We start from the raw sequence: 20135 nt of genomic DNA on the forward strand, positions 1-20135 counted from the left end.
AGTATTTGAGAAACATGCAATCAAAATCATCCATTTATTAGAAAAACGGAATAAATTTTTTTCTCCTAGTTTCCTTTTTTTTTTTTTAATTTTTCTAATTGTGGCTGCATTGGTTTCCTTCTTTTTCTACTTCATGATGCTGTTTGGCTATGCCAGTGTAGTTCATGCTCAGGTGCTAGGGAGCTGACAAGTCTCAGAATACAGGCATAGTAATGGACTAAGGAGGAAAGTAATCATAGTGACTGATGTTTATACATCATTTAAAGGTTTACAAAGCACTTGCAGATTCATTTTTTTCCTCATAACCCTCTACTTATAGGTGTATTTATCCTAATTTTACTGTTGAGGAAAGTGAGGCTCAGGGAACTTGAATGATTTGTTCAGTTGGACTGGGTAAATTTGTAGAGGCTTATCACTAGAAAGTTGTGATACAGTTTTTTGGACCTACTTAATGAACCTATCTCCTAAGATGGGTGGAAAGTTTTTGGTGATTTAGGGAAAACCTACTATAGTGAAGTCATGGTTCCTTTTAGGTGTTAAAATAAGGACATCTTTCTCTCTCTCTCTCCTCTCTCTCTCTCTCTCTCTCTCTCTTTCTTTCTTTTTTTTCGCAGAGCAGTGGTGGGTTAAGTGACTTGCCCAAGGCCACACAAGCTAGTGTTAAGTGTCTGAGGCCGGATTTAAACTCAGGTCCTCCTGAATCCAGGGACAGTGCTTTATCCACTGCGCCACCTAGCTGCCCAAAACAAGGACATCTTAAAGGTGGTTTAAATTTCCAATGAGAAATATGCTTTGGGGAATTTCATCTTATTTTTTTTTCTTATTTAAATTGCTCATCTCCTTTGAATCCTTTTCTCTCTTAAAAAATTAAACATGGACCATCATTTGGGTGCAAGATGATGTACTACCATGGATGTAAAGATAAAAAATAACAAGGCCCTTGCTCTGTAGGAGCTTTGGTAATCATCTCTCTTTTGCTGATTCTTGAGTGTATTCTCATTAGCAGTTTAGTTTTATACCTTCAAAACTGTAAACTGTAGTAGTCCTGGAGGGTTCTCTTGTTGTTTCTATGTTTTTTCCACTCCAAGTCAAATGAGCCCCGAAAGTTATAGGTGCCCTATAAAGTGCCAATGTAATAATAGATCATCTTGTGGTTGTTTCAAGACTCTATTGGATATGGTACACCTCACATGATGTTTTATACAAAAGCAGTGCAGATTCTAGCTATCATTCTATCAGTGCTTAAAGCTGCACATTTAGATGATCTTCCTATGATAATAGTAAAAATAGCTAATATTTTTATATCACATTACATATAATCTCATTCTTATAACAACTCGGAGGGATAGGTAATATCTCCATTTGAGAGAGGAGGAAAGTGAGGCAAACAGAAGTTAAGTGACTTGCCCAAGCTTACATGGCTACTCAGTGTCTGAGGCTGCTTGAACTCAGGTTTTTCTGTTTAATATGGCATGTCACCTAGTTGCCTATAAAAAGGTAAACCATGAACAAGTTGAAGAATTAGGACAATAAAATGTGTTATGCCCAGCAAAAAATACTTATCATTGAGTACATATACAATGTTTTATTATGTGCTCTTGGAAGGATAAACACAGATATCATCACTGGGTTTGATTTGTAATCTGTTTGGACACAAAACAAGTAACACACTAGTCACCTTGGCAAAAGGTATAAACAAAGTATAAACTTAGAGCAGAAATGCTGAGGGGAATTTTTAAGGAATAGTCAGATTTGGGGGGAGCTGGCTTCCTGGAAGAAATTTTGAATGTTAGACATAGATGTGAGAAGGGGGAGGCCACACTCAAGTGTAGACTGGATGACCACTTGTTGAAGATATTGTAAAAGGGATTCTTAAGTGTGAACAGTTAGGATTAGATGGTTGAGGTCCTTTCCAACTTCTGTATAGAGAAGCCTAAATGAATAAATTTCATGTAAAGGGATAAGCAGATTAATTTGGCTGGATAAGAGTCTAAAAGGAAGAGTGATTTTAAAAAATGAGGTTGATGAGATAGGTTGGTAGTGAAGGTTAGTAGTCTCAAATGAAAACCAAGTTGAAGAGTTGGGATATGATAAAATATACATTAGGGAGTCTCTATAGTTTCTTGAGCAGGAAGTCATGTGAGCATTTTGAGGAAGGTTTGGAGAAGGGTGGCTATCTCCCATTTATGCTTGAAATAGTTTGAATGGTTGGGATTACCAGAAGAAATACCAGAGGTGAGATTTTATAGTGGGAAAAAGGAATTTTGATTACCCAATGATTGCTCAGAAGCATTAGTGGTTCATTAACAAGTTATGTGTGCTTTATAAGGTAGAAAAGTGGAATAAAATGAAAAGATTTACAATAGACTCCTGCGCATAATGTTACTCTGGTTCATCCTGAGTTCACTTCAATTCAGCAAATATTGAGTACATACTAAGAGTAAGTAGAAGTTGACTAGTGAGATATACTATAATATATACATATGATGATATGAGATCCCTAGATTACAGTGGTCCATTTTAAATTGAGAATGGAAGGAAGATGTTAATGGTGAAATCATTCTGGGTTCAGCATGTGTGGGGGTTTTTTGGAGTTTGTTTTGTTTTGGTCAGTTAATTACTCTCTAAGGAAAATAAAGTTTTTGTCCTCAGTGTCGCAACTTTGGGACCAAAGCCCAACTTCTAACTATTACCCTGTATGACAACTTAAAATGGGAAGAAATGAATGAAGAAGTATTTCCATGCACTGTGTTGAGCATTGAAGATATAAATACAGAACTCAAATAGTCTCTGCCCTCAAGGAGTTTTATGCTTATATTGAAAGACAACTCATATAGAGGAGCTACTGCAATGGTAAGGGGAGTTAGCTGACAAACCCTTTCTAACACCTATGGAAATATTAGATTGATTAGATACCAGCTGTGTAACCCAGAGCAAGTAACTTAACCTTTGTCTGCCAGTGTCTTCATCTGTAAATGGAAATAATAATAGTATGCACATCCCAAGGTCATAGTGAGGATAAAATGAGATTTATAAACCCTAAAGCACTGTATAAATACTAGTTGTTTTTGTTATTGTTACTATTATTGGAAAGAGATACAGGAAGAAAGAAAAATAGGGCAGAAAGCAATAAGACTGCCAATGTCAAGAGTGAATATATACTGGCTGTGTTAGATACTCACCAGTCAGAGCATTGCAGGCCTCTTGAAGGGAGTTCCAAAGAAAGATAAGTGAGTTAAATCCTTTAGGGTATGTGAACTCTGATCTGGAAAGTGCAGCCACAGGACAGATTGTAAGGTCTGGTGGTTAATAAGAAAACAGCCTTGGTGAAATATATACTGGTCATCAGCCATTCAGAATAAAGCTAAATTATTACACTGTGATGAAATGTCAGACTATAAAATTTGTATAGGAGAGGGATAAGGGTGTGTGTGGGGATGAGGTTATTAAAGGTGGAGATTTTTATAATTTAGTCTTGTTTAATTTTCAACCTGTTTCTCCTTGAGACTAATAATTTCTAAGTAAAGTTGGGGCTTTGTGGAAACTTAGGCCTTAATTTCAGATTGAATTTGCCCTTTCCACAATTACTGGAAAAATGATCTAGTGGGTTAGTCTCCACCTCTTTTAGGCAAGTCCCTAAGGCCCTGTTTATTTGGATAAATTTCTCCAAGGACTCTTCTTTCTTAATAATTAGTTTCTTGTGTTTTTATAGCACCGTACTTTTTGGGGGAGGGGCAGGGCAACGAGGGTTAAGTGACTTGCCCAGGGTCACACAGCTAGTAAGTGTCAAGTGTCTCAGTACTAATTTGAACTCAGGTCCCCCTGAATTCAGGGTCGGTGCTTTATTCACTGCTCCACCTAGCTGCCCTCACAGCATCTTACTGGTTAAGAACTTTAAATTATTTTATTTGATATTCATAATCACCATGTGAGTTAGATAGTACAAATGCTTTTATCATTTTGTAGATCAAGTAGGTGAAGTAGTTGGCTCAGCATTTTACAGGGGCAGAATTAAGACTCAGATCTTCTGAATCCACACTCATCCAATGTGGGTTTTTTTCTTCCCATTTTGTCACATTGCCTTTTGCTTATCTTTGGACTGTTCTTTTTTTGCTGGGTCAAATAAATAAGTTCTTTTTTCCCTATAATTTCTTAGCCATCACTAATTCCAGGTTGCCTTCAATCACCAACAGTTAACCCCCAACCATTCAGAATTTAACATCTTTAAAAAACACATTTCAATAATACCCTTAAGATTATTCTTTTTTGGAACTGTGGAGTATAGATGCTGAATGAATCATACTATTTCTTTTGTTTTTGGTGCTGTTGTTTTTTCTATTTTGAGGTTTTTCATCATTGCTCTGATTTTTCTCTTATAACATGACTGATGCAGAAATAGGATTAATGTTATTATGTGTATATATATAACCTATATCAGATTGCCTGCTGTCTAGGGGAGGGGGGAGGGAGGGAGGGGAAGGAGAAAAATCTGAAATTGGAAAGCTTGTATAAAAAAAAGTTGAGAATTATCTTTACATGTAACAGAAAAATAAACAAATACATAAACAAACAAACAAATAAATAAATTTTTTTTTTTTGGTGAGGCAATTGGGCTTAAGTGACTTGCCAGGGTCACACAGCTAGTAAGTGTCATGCCTGGAGCTGGATTTGAACTCAGGTCCTCCTGAATTCAGGGCCAGTGCTCTATCCACTGCGCCAGCTAGCTGCCCCAAGATTATTCTTTCTGGTGAAGAAAGGTCTTTATTTTAACTAGTGGTTCAGAAATTATGTTATTTATTAACTTTAGGTTTCTTCTCAGGAACCCAGACTTTCTATAATGTTCCCTGTGTCTTAAGAGAGTAGTAGGGATCAAAAAGGAATATGTATTAAGTATCATCAGAATTCTTGTCTTTCTGAGTACTTTGGTGGATCCATTATTTGACAGTTTAGTTAATCATCATTATTACAGATTGTACTTTTCATCATTTGTGATGCTTATATGTAGTTCCTCTGCAGAGGATCTCTCTTAGGTACCACAAGCTTTTTTTTTCTTTTTTGTTCTTTTAAAGTTTTGGTGATACTAGTTTATCCCCTGGGCTGTGGATTGTCATTCTATCTCAGCTTACCCTCCCTCCCTCTTTGCTGTCCTATCTACTGTCAGTAGTATTTTACATCACTTTAGTCATAATTGGTAATGCTTTGTAGCCTATCATATTTCTTTATATTTTTTTAAAAAAGCTTTTAAAGTTCCCCTCAGCATGGTCTTGAAAATTCATTGGCATAGAGTTTCTCTGGGACAATTTTGTTACTAAGGAGATGGGATTTTGCACAATTTTTCTTTGTGATCTTCCCCAGCTGTATCACTCATCCATGTTAGGTAAGTTTGGGCTGCGTCTTACTTATGAGGCTGGGGAAAGTGCATTTTATATCCCTCTTGTGATTTCCCATTAGGAATGAAAAGATTTGCCTCTTGGCTTTTGTTGTGACTGAGGAGGAAATGTCAAAGAGATGCCTGGTTAGATGGAAGATTATGAGTCCAACTTTTATATTCTGCATAAAGTTTCAGGTGTAAGCAGAACGTGCAAGTGAGGAGGTCTATAGATACTTGAAATACAGGAGAAGGGTTGGTTCTTTGGCACTTAGAATTTTTGTGGTTTTTTCCCCCTCAAAGCATTATTAAATTAAAGCCCCAAATTATTATATCTTTGTTTCACTTCTTAAATTATTTTCCTATCATTGTTAATAGAATAATATAAATGTAGTTTTGTAGCTATAGTGTATGTAGAAATAATAGGTCTTCTAAAACAATATTATATAATTAAGGCAAATATTTATAGACATGTTAAATAGCAAACTGAGTTTTTTGTTCTATTAATGTTCAAATTAATCTTGTGTATCTATATATTTTTTGTCTTAGGTCCATTTTCCTGACACTGAAAGAGCAGAATGGCTAAATAAGGTAAGACTCAAGTCTTCCTGTCTTCCATCAGAATTAGAAAATGAAAGGCTATGCTTTCCTGTTTGGGATTGTAAAGTTTTCAGCATCTGAAATTGTATAGCAGAATCGGTTGTTTTTTTCTTTGTTATAGTAATTAGAACTCAATCATGTTGGGTTACTTGATATTTCTTGAAAAGAAGTATCCTTTATTTGTGACTAAAGAAAAGTTTAAGGGAATGTTGCGGACTTACTTTATGTTTCTGTGACTTCCTGCTTACATTATTGTTTTGGTTTTAAAAGAAATTATTCTAATATTAACTATACTAATTGAAACAAGAATTTTCATATATGTGTATAAATATTCATAGATACATACATGCACACATATATACATATACACACATATATGCCATAGAACAGAAAAAGATGGTTATAAACAGAATTTTAGATACTTGTTATGTGTAGATTTCTTCTTTTAAGTATAAATTCATAATATCACTTTTAAAGCTATCTTACTCATCTATGATTTTTTTTCTGGCATATTTATTGTTTACTTCAGTGACCCTCTTTTCTTTCTTTTTTTTTGGGGTCAACCCTATCCTTATTTTCTCCATTTCCATCCTACCTTCCTTCATTGAAAAAAAAAGAAAAACGAAAAAAATATTACTAAGTTACCATGCAGGGCATGTCTGGAAATGTATGATTCATACTACAATTTGAGTCCATATCCTTTCTCTCAGGAAGTGGGTCACATGCAACATCATTGATTATCTAGAATTGTGATGGTCATTGAATTGATCATAGTTCTTTGAGGTTTCAAAGTTACTGTTTTTACACTGTTTATTTGTTCTCCTAGTTCTGTTCACTTCATTGTGCATAAATTCATATAGATCTCAGATTTCTTTGAAACTTTTCCCTTTGTTATTTTTTTATAGTAGAGTAGTATTCCATTACACTCATATACCATAACTTGTTTAGCCATTCCCTTGTTGATGTGTATACCTGTAGTTTTCAGTTCTTTGACACTACAAAAAAGTGTATTATACATATGTGGGTCCATTTCTTTCTTTGTTTTTTGAGTTATAACTCTGGTATGTGGTGTTGCTGGGTCAAAAGGCATGCACATTTTAAAAATCTTTGTGCATTGTTCCAAGTTGCTTTTTAGAATGGCTGGGCCAGTTCACAGCAAATATATTGTACCTTTATATGACTGATTCTTCACAGTAATGGCCATACTAATGTAGAGGAATCCCTTGAACTTTTTTTCCTTTTTGGTTTATATGAAGGCATAGTCAAAACTAAAAACAAAAGCTTGTCTCAGGGTATGCCTTTTAGTAAATATTCATCTATATGTTCTAAACCTTCTATATCTCTAATAACTTATTTTGAAAATTAATATTAAATTATTACCTTAAGGCATAGTAGATGTTCCGTAGTCATAAAACTAGTTATGTTTGCTTTATAAGGAAGAAAAGTAGATTAAAATGAAAAACTTTAGCAAAATAGTTATCTGACTAATGCTGAGTTAAATTTAATTCAGATACTAAATATCTGTAATGAATATGAAAGAACCAAGAAAACACGATTACCTAGCACACTAACAGCCTAAAAGATTCTAGTTTATCATAGTTATACTGAGTAGTAAACAGAATCCTTTAATTCTTCTCTCCTGCCCCATCTGAAGTACAGCAGACTCTCTGCATATAAAACATACAGGCAATATCTAAAAATAAATCTGGTTAAAGATACACTATTCTGAATGACTTAAACAGGTTGTGTTTTTGTAACTTTTTTCCCCTAACATGATTATTTTTCCTTCCTAGACTGTAAAGCACATGTGGCCTTTTATTTGCCAGTTTATAGAGAAATTGTTTAGAGAAACAATAGAACCAGCTGTTCGAGGAGCAAATGCTCACCTTAGTACCTTCAGTTTCACAAAGATTGATATGGGTCATCAGGTAAGTTTCTTCTAAATTCTTCTTTTGTCCTTGGTAGGCACATAGAGAAAGATAACAGTAAAATTGCTATTGATCTACTTAGCAGAAAGGAGCTTAATTATCTAGAACACTTTTAAGGTTTACAAATGATTTCTTGTTTGATCATCGCAACTACTCTCTGGGTTAAGTGCTATAGATGTTATTCCCATTTTTGCAGATGAAAGAACTGATGTTTGCTGACTCTGATGTGCCTTACTCTTTATACTTTATCATTCTGCCTCTCCCATTTTTACTGTTATTTATTCATTAGAGCAATCCCCTAGGAAAATTGTGAAGTAAGGGAAGTTTGTCTTCAATTGAAAGATGAAAATTTCTTTGTTATTCCTCTCTCATGTTAAAGTGCTTTCCCCTTCCCCTGCTTTTACTCTCATGCTACCCAGGGTCTAACATTTTAGCATTTTACTTAGCTGTATCTTCTAGTAGTACTCCTTGTGTCAAAAAATCTCTCAGTCTCCTATAACCTTCTCTTCTCCACATCACTCCCCGCTCTTCTAGGCTTACTTTTGCTGTAATTCATTTTTTAAAAATAGCTTTTGGATAAACTGGAATATGTCTAGTTAGAAACACTGGAATGCTGATTTAAAATGAATTCACATTTAAGTTAAACAACTGATACCTAGCTTTATGCAGTATTTCTTTGGTGATATTTACCTTTTAACAAAACACTTATTAGCTTATCCTAAGGGATGGCTGTCTCTTATCATAGAGTTTCAAGCAACAACAATAAGTAGGGTGAAGGAACTATTATATAGTATGTCCTCAAAGCCACTTACTCCAACTGTATATCATGCTGACACAGAGAACTATATTTTAACTATTGCTTCTAGGGAATATCCAGATCTAATTAGATGATATTTTTGTGCAAAATTTTAGCATTTCTAGCTTCTGTGTGTGCTTATATATGTTGTGTAACATATCTACAATTCTCAATGTTTTAATAGAAATAATTTGATAAGCATTTAACAAAATGAGAATTAACAAAGTATATGTTAGCATTTTACTTTTGATCTTATAGAACCTCATAGAATGAGGTTCATAGATTCTTAGAGCTAGGAAGAAGCTTTAGAGACATACTTCATTTTGTATATGAGAAAATTCTAGTCCAGGGAGGTTGAAGACAAGGCTCATATGACCAGTATTTTCCAGAGGACATTATCCTGACTGCAAGGTCTGTTCTTTTCTTTCACTCTGCCACAGAGGCCCAGAAATAGATGTTAAGAAAAAAGGGGGGGGGAGGGGCAGCTAGGTGGCAAAGTGGATAGAGCCACCGGCCTCAGACACTTGACACTTACTAGCTGTGTAACCCTGGGTAAGTCACTTAACCCTCATTGCTCCACAAAAAAAAAAGAAAGAAAGAAAGAAAGAAAAAATGGTTAGTAAGTTAAGTTTTCCCACAAATAACCTTTTAAAAGAGATCCTAAAAGTGAAAATTATGGGAAATAGTTGGAAGGAAAATATAATGATAGTAGTAGTAGTAGCAGCAGCAACAGCAGCAGCAACTAACATTTGTTTAGCACTTAGTATGTGCCAGGCACTATAATAAGCACTTTTTACTAATATCATCTTATTTGATTCTCACAACAACCCTGAAAAGTAGGTGCTAATTATTTCTCCCATTTTACAGATGGGGAAATTGAGGTAGAGGTCAAGTGACTTGCCTAGGGTGATACAGCTAGTGTCAGAGGTTAGAGTCTCTCTGACTTCAGACCAAGAATTCTGAACCACTGCACCACTTTGCTGCCCCCCTGATACCGTACTATTTTCTGAGTAGTTTACTACTTTTCGCTAGAGTTTAAATCTGATTCCATTGTGGAAGTGACTCTGGATTCTTGAAGACCATGCTCTTGGTCTATGAGCTCTTACCAGGAAGAGACTTCGAGTATGAGCCCATCATGGATGTTGTGTGAGTTTGTGTCTATGGTCTGAAACCCATCATAGCAGAATTTACAGAGGCTTGTTACCAAAAGGTTGAAAATCAGATGATTATTTTTTGTTCCACCAGGTAAGGTGTGAAGGGATTGTAATCAGTCTCTCTGGTAGAGGGCGTATCCACACTGATGAAGTCACATTTCCTTGAAATTTAAAAATATTGTCAAGTCATGGAAGGCCAGGGAAGCATTTGGGTGGGAGCAGATAAATCTTAAGATGCTCACAGTTGTCTTCTGGATTTCATTTTAAGTAATGAACACGTACTAATTTTGATGATATTAAAACAGATGTTGGTGCCACAGTCATTTTCTTTGAGTCTGTAGATCCAGACTGAATCCTAACTTTTATAAGAACTGAGATTATGTGACCTCCTACTCACAGAATGCTAATAATCATTTAAACATAGAACATTAAATGAAATTATCTTTTGTCATAGTAGTGTTCATCTATAAAAGGAAAATTACAGAATTGTATGTTTATAAAAACTTTCTTCTCCCTCTGGTATCTATTTTTTAAACTCTAACTTACTTAAATAAGAACATCTGTGAAAGATCTGGTACAGAGAGGAAAAGCTAAAAATATAATAAAGTACAAGGGCTTGGTCTCTGAGAAATTCTGAAATCTTATTTGTTTTAGCCCCTGAGGATTAATGGTGTTAAAGTGTACACTGAAAATGTGGACAAACGACAGATTATTTTGGACCTTCAGATCAGGTAATTATTGTTCTGTCTTGTCACTAGCTTAGGAGTTAGCCCAACCAGAAAAAGGGAAGATGCTCACCCACTAACCAATATAGTGTCAGCACTTGAACTTCACTTCTTTCCTGGCCTTGTGGGGGTGTGGGTTTTTCTTCCATGGGTGGAGATCAGAATCCAGCTGTGCTTCATGACCGCGCCACCTCCTCTCTCCCCCCCCCCCCCCCGCCCCCCTTCCGAGTATGGTCTCATATCACTCTTCCCAGAAAGATCAATGTCCTTCCTCCAGCCTTTTTTTTTTTTTTTAAAGATATTTGGTGGCTACCACTGCAACATGTGGGCTGTCTCTTATCTTGCTGACACAGACTGACACCATACTTTTCCTTAGCAGTCTTCTTCACACAACTTTTTCAAACTATGTCATCATTTGAAATATACTACAGCCTACTTATACATACCATACATCTCTCTATTCCCTTTTGGGTTATCTGTAATGCTGATTTTGCTTATACATGGTTACAAGATTTTCAGCTATGTCGAATTATTGGTAGAATATTTGGATTCAGAAGATGTGGTTTTGTGCTACAGAGCCACTTGGGATCATTACAAGCACTACATAGTTACTCAGATGTAATCCACCTTGCTCTTTTTTTCCTATTCAGATCTTGGTCTAATTCATTGTCCAACAGTGTTACTCGGTTTCCAAGATGACTATCCATAAAGCAATTGCATCTATTTATTTTCTTTTAATTAAATGTTTTGCTTGTGATCTGATTTCTTTTTGGCCTGGTTTAATTTCATTTGAGCCCTAGACCTAAGAAAACACAATAATTTGTCTGGTTACAGTAGATTATTGTTAATTGCTCTTATTTTCAATAATTTATTTTCCCCTTTCAGTTTTGTGGGAAATTGTGAGATTGATTTGGAGATCAAGAGATATTTCTGTAGAGCTGGAGTGAAAAGTATACAGGCAAGTTCTTTTTGAAAAATTTTAATGCTCACTATATAGTATATCAGAGATAGAACATTTCCCCCCCCCCCCCCCATGATGTCATACTTTCTTTGAAAGGCTTTTTTGTTTACAAATTGCAGACTATAGCACAATCTACTTTGTGTCATTTTTGGAGAAACCTGAAATGAGTAGTGTTAATCATTTAAACTGTAATTTTTAAATGATGATGCCTTTTTGTCTTTTAGGCTTATATAAAGGTATATAATAACTTTTTTCTTTATTTTAGATTCATGGTACAATGAGAGTTATCTTAGAACCATTGATTGGGGATATGCCATTAGTTGGAGCTCTGTCCATTTTCTTCCTCAGAAAACCTGTAAGTCCACATAATTTTTGTTTTTGTTTTTGTTTTTCATTTAGTGAGGCAATTGGGGTTAAGTGACTTGCCCAGGGTCACACAGCTAGTAAGTGTTAAAGCGTCTGAGGCTGGATTTGAACTCAGGTACTCCTGACTCCAGGGCCGGTGCTCCATTCACTGTGCCACCTAGCTGCCCCCCACATCATTATTTTTTAATGTCTTCACTGACAAAGTACAGAAGAACAGATGAAGAGAAAAAATATTCTGTATTTACCTTCCTTTCCACCTAAAAATGTATTCTTGAATTACTTCTATGTCTCTCTTTAAAGAATCTCTTCTAAAGAGAACATTTTTACACTCTTGTAAAGTTATGGTAAAATAGTTTAAATAGCATCCATAATTCCTACATATTAATATTATTTTAATGAAAAATCATTTTGCTTAGAGGGTCAGATTTTGCATATTAGATGTAATTTGTACATATTTATTGTATTCATCTGAATATAACCTGCCATTTTGTCTTAAATGTGGCTTATATAAAAGTTGAGCAGCCTATAATTTTACTTTTAGTGCTGCAGATAAAGCTTAAACCCAACTGGTTTGTCAGGCTATAGCAATAGCTTCCTCACAGGACCCCATCCATGATGAATGAGTCTCTGCCCATCACCCCAGCTACTGGCATGACATGATATGGAAGGATTTATAAAGATAGATTTAGAGTTACAAGAGACCTCGTCACCTACTTCATGTAACCGTCTCATTGAACAGTTGAGAACCGGGACCCAGAGAAGTTAAGGTTCTTCCCTAAGGTCGCAAGTAGTAGTCAAGCACAGTAAATAGAGCTGCATTTTGAACCCAGTTCTTCTGATTGCAAATCTAACCCTCTTTCTGTGCCAGGCTGCCATATTATTTACATGCGTAAGCTGCCTGCTGTGAGTCTCTTAGAGATGAAGATATCACATGTTCATCAATTGTTCCTTTTCACCACGTATCAGTGAGACTGTTCAGCTGTCCTGTGAATATGAATATGTAGTGGAAGCTTTACCTGTGCTGAGATTTTGTACTTGCCTCCTCCTGCTTGGGCTCAGCTTTCCACTGTTGGTAGAGATGATCCTGCACCATTTCCTAGAACCTGCACACTTGGCTTCATGGCACATAGTATGTCAGAGTGGAAAAACAGCCCTGTAGAGGAGTACCAGGTTTCCAAGCTTTGAACTGATCCAGGGGTTGCCTGTAGGTGTGGAATGAGAGAAGGCAGGAGGAGAGCAAGGGAAGGTGATTCATCTTGTGGGCTCCTCAACCAGGAAAAGTTGAACTTACCATAGTTTTTAGCAATTCCAAATTTCCATACTTTCCTTGGTTTGTTTCTTTGTTTTTTAGCTTGTAATGATGTCATACTTTTTGTGTGGCAAAAACTTACACAGATAAAAAAACAAACCAGGTTTATCTTAAATAGAAATGATCTTGTTTTAGAGATGCAGTCTATAGTCAAATCAATACATTAATACTTCACATACAGTTATTCATTTATCCATTCAAATGATTCGCTATATGGTGTTACAGTCACATTGTTGTGTTGTGTGTTTATCTAATCTAGGGCTTCTTAATTTTTTTATATGTGTAAATGGATCCCTTAGGCAATGTGGTAAAGCTGAAATAATTATTGAAATAATGTTTTCAAATATATAAAACAAAATACATAGAATTACCAAGGAAATCAGTTCTATTGAAAATTATTTATCAAAATATATATTTTTAAAGTTCAGACTCCAGATTAAGAAGCCCTGGTTAACTGAGACCTCGTTTTTTAATAGTAGTGCTATATTTCTAAACAGAAGCAAAGAATTTACACTATTGCCTCTATTTTTCCCACTAAGAAATTCTGTTATTTTTAAAAAATATGCCAAAGTATTGATAATGTAATCATTCTATTTTGAGACTCAATTTTGATTCTGTTAGATGCAGGGATATTTAAAGGGCTGATAGATGGCTTTTGTTTTTATGTCTAAACTTGACCTACACAGTGCTTTTTTTTAAAAGGAGGTCCATAATTAGTTTCAAAACTATTAAGTGCTTCCTGAGTACAAACCATTGTGCATACTCTAAATAGCTCCTAGGTTAAACTAAAGTTCAGTAAGTCACCCAGTACTCTAAGTTCATGCTTTATTATTTTTGGTACACGAAATTTAATACAACTTAATTGTTTTTTCTAGTTTATAAGATCAGCAAAATTTAGTGCTCTACTCTCTGATTATTTACTAAAAACCCCATATTCTTATTTCACTTACGTCTGCCATAGAAGTAGTTTTCCTGAAAAGAAAGTATATTTATATATTGCTATGAAGACATGGCAAACAGAACTTTATAATGCTTATTTAAAAAAAAAAACAAACCTGGAAGCCAAAGATTTAGGAGTCATTAATTTAGACAGCTCAGCCATATATGGGCAATAAACAGTCACCCAACAGATGCTGCAACTGAAGGGAATTTTTGTCAGTTACTTTAAGCTGGAAAATATGAGAACACAATCCACTGCTGGTTGCCAAGTAATTCTTCCTCTTTAATAAAAAATAAATCTTTTTTGGCTGTCCTTATTATTCAGAAACTTGATGCTAGTAACATTGTTGAACCTTGTAAACTTTTGAGCTTTTGAACATTTTTTCCAGTTAACAAGCTTATTCTTTTTAAAAATTTCCTCTTCTCCCTCTCCCCAGTTGGAAGGAGGGAAGGAAAGAAGGAAGGGAGGGAGGAAGGAAGGAAGGAATGAAGGGGGCAGCTAGGTGGCGCAGTGGATAGAGCGCTGGCCCTGGATTCAGGAGGACCTGAGTTCAAATGTGGCCTCAGACTTGACACTTACTAGCTGTGTGACACTGGACAAGTCAACTCCCATTGCCCTGCAAAAAAACAAAAAAAAGGTCCCCAAAGGAAGGAAAGAAGGAAGACCAAACCCTTCTTACACATATGCATAGTGGAGCAGAACAAATTTCTGCATTGGCCATTTAAAAAAGTGTCTTATTCTGCTTCTTGAGTCTATCATCGTTCTGTCAGAAGGGTTGGTAGCATGTTCCTCATTCGGCTTCTGGAGTTGTGGTATCTCACTGTATTGATCAAAGTTGTTTGCCTTTGCATTGTTGTAGTTAGAGTATAAGTTATTCTCCTTTGTAGTTCATTCTGCATCATGATTTTTCACAACACAGTGTTATTCTATTACATGAATATACCATCCTTTGTTCAGCTATCATCCTTCTGCTTCAGTAGTGATGGCAACAGTGATAGGAATGAGGGAAGAGCATGTTAAGAATTACAGTATTTAGGGGCAGATAGGTGGTGCAGTGGATAGAGCACCAGCCTGGAGTCAGGAGGACCTGAGTTCAAATCTGGCCTCAGACACTTAACACTTACTAGCTGTGTGACCTTGGGCAAGTCACGTAACCCCAATTGCCTCCCCCCCCAAAAAAAAGAGAATTGCAGTATTTAGACCATCAGCAAATTTTAATTTAATGATTAATTCTCTAAACGTGAGACCAACAGTAGACATTTCTTGAGGAACCATATAACAATCTGGACATTCTTGCTATAATCAAACCCTGGAGAAAGAATTATTATCCAATGAAAGGATGGCTCAAAGACAATCTTTGGAGAAGCGAAGAAAAAAATTGACAGAATGGGTTTTATAGTATGCTCATAAACTACAGAAACGATTATGTCTTGGGACTTTGAGCAAACATTTATTAAGTGCCTTCTCTTGGCCAGGCACTATCCTAAGCACTGTTAGTCCAAAGAAAGACACTTGATGGTCTCTGTCTTCAGGGTGCTCACAGTCTGGTGGAGGAGACAGAATGAATCAAGTGCATATAAACAAGCTATATACAAGATAAAGAGAAAATAAGCAACAGAGGGAAGGCACTAGAGTGAAGAAGGTTCAGGAAAGGTAGCCCATCCAACTTGAGGGGCTTGAAGGAAGCCAGGAAGGCAAGATGAGGAGGGAGAGCATTCCAGGCATGGAAAAACAGCCAGGTCCAAGTGATAGAATGTCTTCTTTTGGGAACAGTGATACTCGAGCCTAGACTATATGGGAAGGCGTATGGTGTAAGAAAATTGGCAAGGGAAGTGGGGCAGGCTATGCAGGGACTTGAATGTTAAACAGAGAGCCAGTGGAGTTCATTGAATAGAAGACTGACATAATTGGATCTGTGATTTAGGGAAATATTACAGTACTAAAATGATGATCAGTATTTCCAAAAATATCAACATGAAAGTAATCGTAGCATAAGCACGAAAAATGGTAGAAAAATTCTTTGAAGAATTTGATAAGACACATCATCATGGACTCTGAGAGTGACTTCATTGCAAAGGTGAGGAAAAGTTGGAGATGAGAATTTTATATATATATAAAATTCCTGTATATATATAGGAAAGTGGTTCAGAGAGTCCAAAGACCCTTCCTTAGGTTATACCCAAGCCTCGCATGTCTATATCATGAGCATTTTCTTCAAATAAAAAAAATTGGAAGGGACTGGATATGGCCATCACTAAGTAACATCTCAAAGAATGAGAAGCATTTTAACCGACAGGAAAAGATTTACTGTAGACATAGTAGTTATCCCTGAATCAGCCGTCTGCATAGTCTAATCGTCACCTCATCAGAATGAAGAACAGACTTTATTATAAACTAGGAGAAAGAATGCTAGTGAAAAAAATCTATAGAACACGATTAAGATTTAGCCTTCATTAAATAAGCTTTCAAAAATTTTTTAAAATTTTATTTATTTTTTAAAAAATAAGCTTTTGAAAAGAAAAAATGGGAAATGGACAACAAAAATGACATCAAGACCAATGCTAATAATGTCATTTAGAAGTTAAGCCAATGTAATTGGTAAAACAAGAAATTGATAGAAGATTAAGAGTCAAAAAAGTACTTTGCAATGATAGCTAATAATGGCTATCATTTGTATATAGTACCTGATAATTGCTAGGCATAGCATGTCATTCGATCCTTACAAAAACCCTTGGAAATAGGTGTCAGCAAACATTTGACTTACTTGTTAGGCAGAGAATTGGCTTCCACAAGCAGCAATGGATCACAATATAAATTAATCTGTAAAGTTTTTTTAAAAAATTATTTTTTCCCAATTACTTGTAAAGAGAATTTAAAAAAAATTAATAAAGTATTTTATTTTTTTCTTGTTACATGTAAAGATAGTTCTCAACTTTTGTTTATACAAGTTTTCCGATTTCAGATTTTTCTCCCTCCCTCCCCTCCCACCCCCCTCCCCTAGACAGCAGGTAATCTGATATAGGATATATATATATATATACACACACAATATATATACATAGATATATTTGTATATATTTATATACACACACACATAATAACATTAAACATATTTCTGCAATAGTCATGCTATAAGAGAAAAATCAGAGCAATGAGGAAAAACCTCAAAATAGAAAAACATCAGCACCAAAAACAAAAGAAATAGTATGGTTTATTCAGCATCTATACTCCACAGTTCTTTTTTTTCCCCTGGATTTGGAGATCCTGTAAAGAGAATTTTTAACATTAATTTTTTAAAATTTTGATTTCTAGATTCTCTCCCTCCATTTTCCCCTCCATTTTTCCCTCCCTGAGAAGGTAAGCAGTTTGATATAGGTTATACAGAATGGGTCAAAAGTCACAAAGGGAGGGCAGGTAGGTGGCACAGTGGATAAAGCACTGGCTCTAGATTCAGGAGGACCTGAGTTCAAGTCCGACCTCAGACACTTGACACTAACTAGCTGTGTGACCCTGGGCAAGTCACTTAACCTTCATTGCCCCACCACAAAAAACCAAAAACCAAAAAAACCCAAAAGTCACAAAGGGGTTTCAATATTTAATAACTCCTTTGTTTTTTGTTTTTAATTTACATTAGCACAGAATCATAGTATATATGGGAAACGAATTTACATTACATGTGAAAAATCTCAAAAAATAAAGAAAAAATAATTTTCAAAAAGTTATTAAAACATCGGGACTTCTGGTCTACCCCATTTATGTGCAATCGTGCAAAACATTTTCATATGTTATGTGGTGAAAGAAGACAGACCAAAAAAAAAAACCTCATGAAAAAAATAAAGTAAAAGATATTATGTTTCAATCTGCATTCAGACTCCATTGTTTCTTTCTCTGGGTGTAGAGAACACTTTTCATCATGCCCTGTGCCTTTACCTTTTGCAGAAGAGGAGGAGATAGACTCCACAAAGGACTTGATAATACAACCTTAACAACTCTCTTCCAGAATGATATCATCCATGCATATGAAACAGCAAGGCATCTTGAGGGAAAGATGGGGCAGTACGTACTGGATGGGTCAACCACTCACATCACTTAAACTACTCCCTTCCCTCATACCTCAATAGAGAAAGTCTAGGACTCTGTACCTAAGAACTGTAGGAATAGCTGAGACCACCAACTCCTAGTTGGACTCCCATGGCCATCATTCAGAGGAGTAACATTTATGGAAATGCAACCTGGAAACCACTTATTCAGGTGCTGCAGCCTTGGCAGCTGCAACTACTGAAGACCCAAAAGAGAAGTATCTTACCACCAATGCCCTTGACTCTTTCCAAGTTCAGTGGATGTAGTTTTAACAATGGAAATGGCATTTTTTTGGTTATTTGGTCATTTTTCAGTCATGTCTGATTCTTTGTTACTCCATTTGGCAAGGATACTAGAGTGCTTTGCCACTTCCTTTTCCAGCCCATTTCACAGATAAGAAAACTGAGGCAAACAGGGTTACACAGCTTATAAGCGTGGCTGAATATGAACTCAGGCAGATGAGTTTTCCTGATTTCAGACCCATTACTCTATTCACTGCGCCACCTAGCTGCCTGTGGGAAATAGCATTAAGGAAGATGAATTACTCTCTGCTTTGCTATTGCATCCTAATGGACATTGAGCCCTTTCAGCACTGAAGTTAAAGCTTCTCTATGTGTTGTCTTCCTTTATCAGAATTTGAAGTCTTTGAAGGATTATTTTTTTCTTTCTCTTCTAATTATAAGATACAAACCCGGGTATTCCTGACTTAAAATCCAGCATTTTTTCTATTTATCATGCCTTCTCTCTCTTTTTTTTTTTTTTGGTGAGGCAATTGGGGTTAAGTGACTTGCCCAGGGTCACACAGCTAGTTAGTTATGCCTTCTCTTTTTAGAGATTTTATATTATTATTTCCATGTATAGATATTATAGTATATTTAAATTGCAATTCAGAAACTGCCTAGTTTCATTTTTATATGCTAAACCATATGAAATCTGAACTATTATTTCCAGGCTGACTTAATCCAGTGTCTTTAATTATGGGAGTCACAAGGTGACACACATTTTAAAGTGTATGGTAATTAAGAAAGTATCTTTAATGAATTGTCACTCATCAAAGAACTTCATTCAGAATTATGGAAGCATATAATTAATCAGATAAAATTATTGTAGAGGACAAAAGAGAAAAATCTCAGTGGAATGCTTCGTAGTCTAATTTCCAGTGTTTCATTACAGCTGTGGAGTTGTTTGCAGCGACAAACCTAACATTTTGCATCATAAGATGTGGCTTTTCCAAGCAAAGCATGACAGTTTTTGTGGAATGAGTTCATGACTTTCAGAAATGCAAGTCTCACTGGCTCTACAGCTTCCTGAAATAGAAGTCTTACTCATGCAGTTGCATTGGCTTCAGTTGCTCTGAGGCTTGTTCTTTGTGTGGAACCAGGCATCCTAATTTTAGTTGCCTTTCGAGAGCTTTTTCCTAAAACATAGATTTTATCATGTCCCTCCACTGTTCAAAAACCTCCCACCTTGATTGATGCCTTTTGCATAACCTGTTTCCTCAGCTTGGAGTGTTTTCCCTTTCAGAGTCAGAATGCTGCCTGTTTTTCTGTGGTTCACATTTCACTCTGCCTTTTCAGCCTCATACTGCTTCAGCCCACGCTGATCTCCCCTTTCTCTGACCATAATCTGGCCCACTCACATGGCACTTGATTATATTCTTTGTTTTTAATTCTTGCATATATGTACAAGACCTCAGATGCAGGCCATAAACTCTTAGAATAACATTTTACAATACTTTTCAAAAGTGTCCAGAGCCATGCTAAAAATGTGTTAAAGAAATGCTGCTAAAAGCCTCTCTGGAATGCTGTCTCTGGAATGGTTTTATTACAAATACTATTAACAGAAAAGTTCATCTACTTCTGTGATTCTTTGTGCCATCAACCCCTGAGCTTCATCTGCCTGTGCCTA

The 20135-nt window shown here is 35.8% G+C and overlaps 1 protein-coding gene across 1 annotated transcript in view; it reads left to right on the plus strand.

Annotated features, from left to right (window-relative positions):
* The window catches only part of ESYT2 (extended synaptotagmin 2), a 120378-nt gene that overhangs the window by 50208 nt on the left and 50035 nt on the right, over positions 1-20135 (plus strand). The window contains 5 exon segments of the mRNA XM_043966205.1: positions 5918-5959; positions 7762-7896; positions 10501-10577; positions 11457-11529; positions 11798-11887. Of these exon segments, the coding sequence (XP_043822140.1) occupies positions 5918-5959; positions 7762-7896; positions 10501-10577; positions 11457-11529; positions 11798-11887 (417 nt within the window).

This window comes from Dromiciops gliroides, chromosome 5, assembly GCF_019393635.1.
Source record: "Dromiciops gliroides isolate mDroGli1 chromosome 5, mDroGli1.pri, whole genome shotgun sequence".
NCBI classification, from domain to species: Eukaryota; Metazoa; Chordata; class Mammalia; order Microbiotheria; family Microbiotheriidae; genus Dromiciops; species Dromiciops gliroides.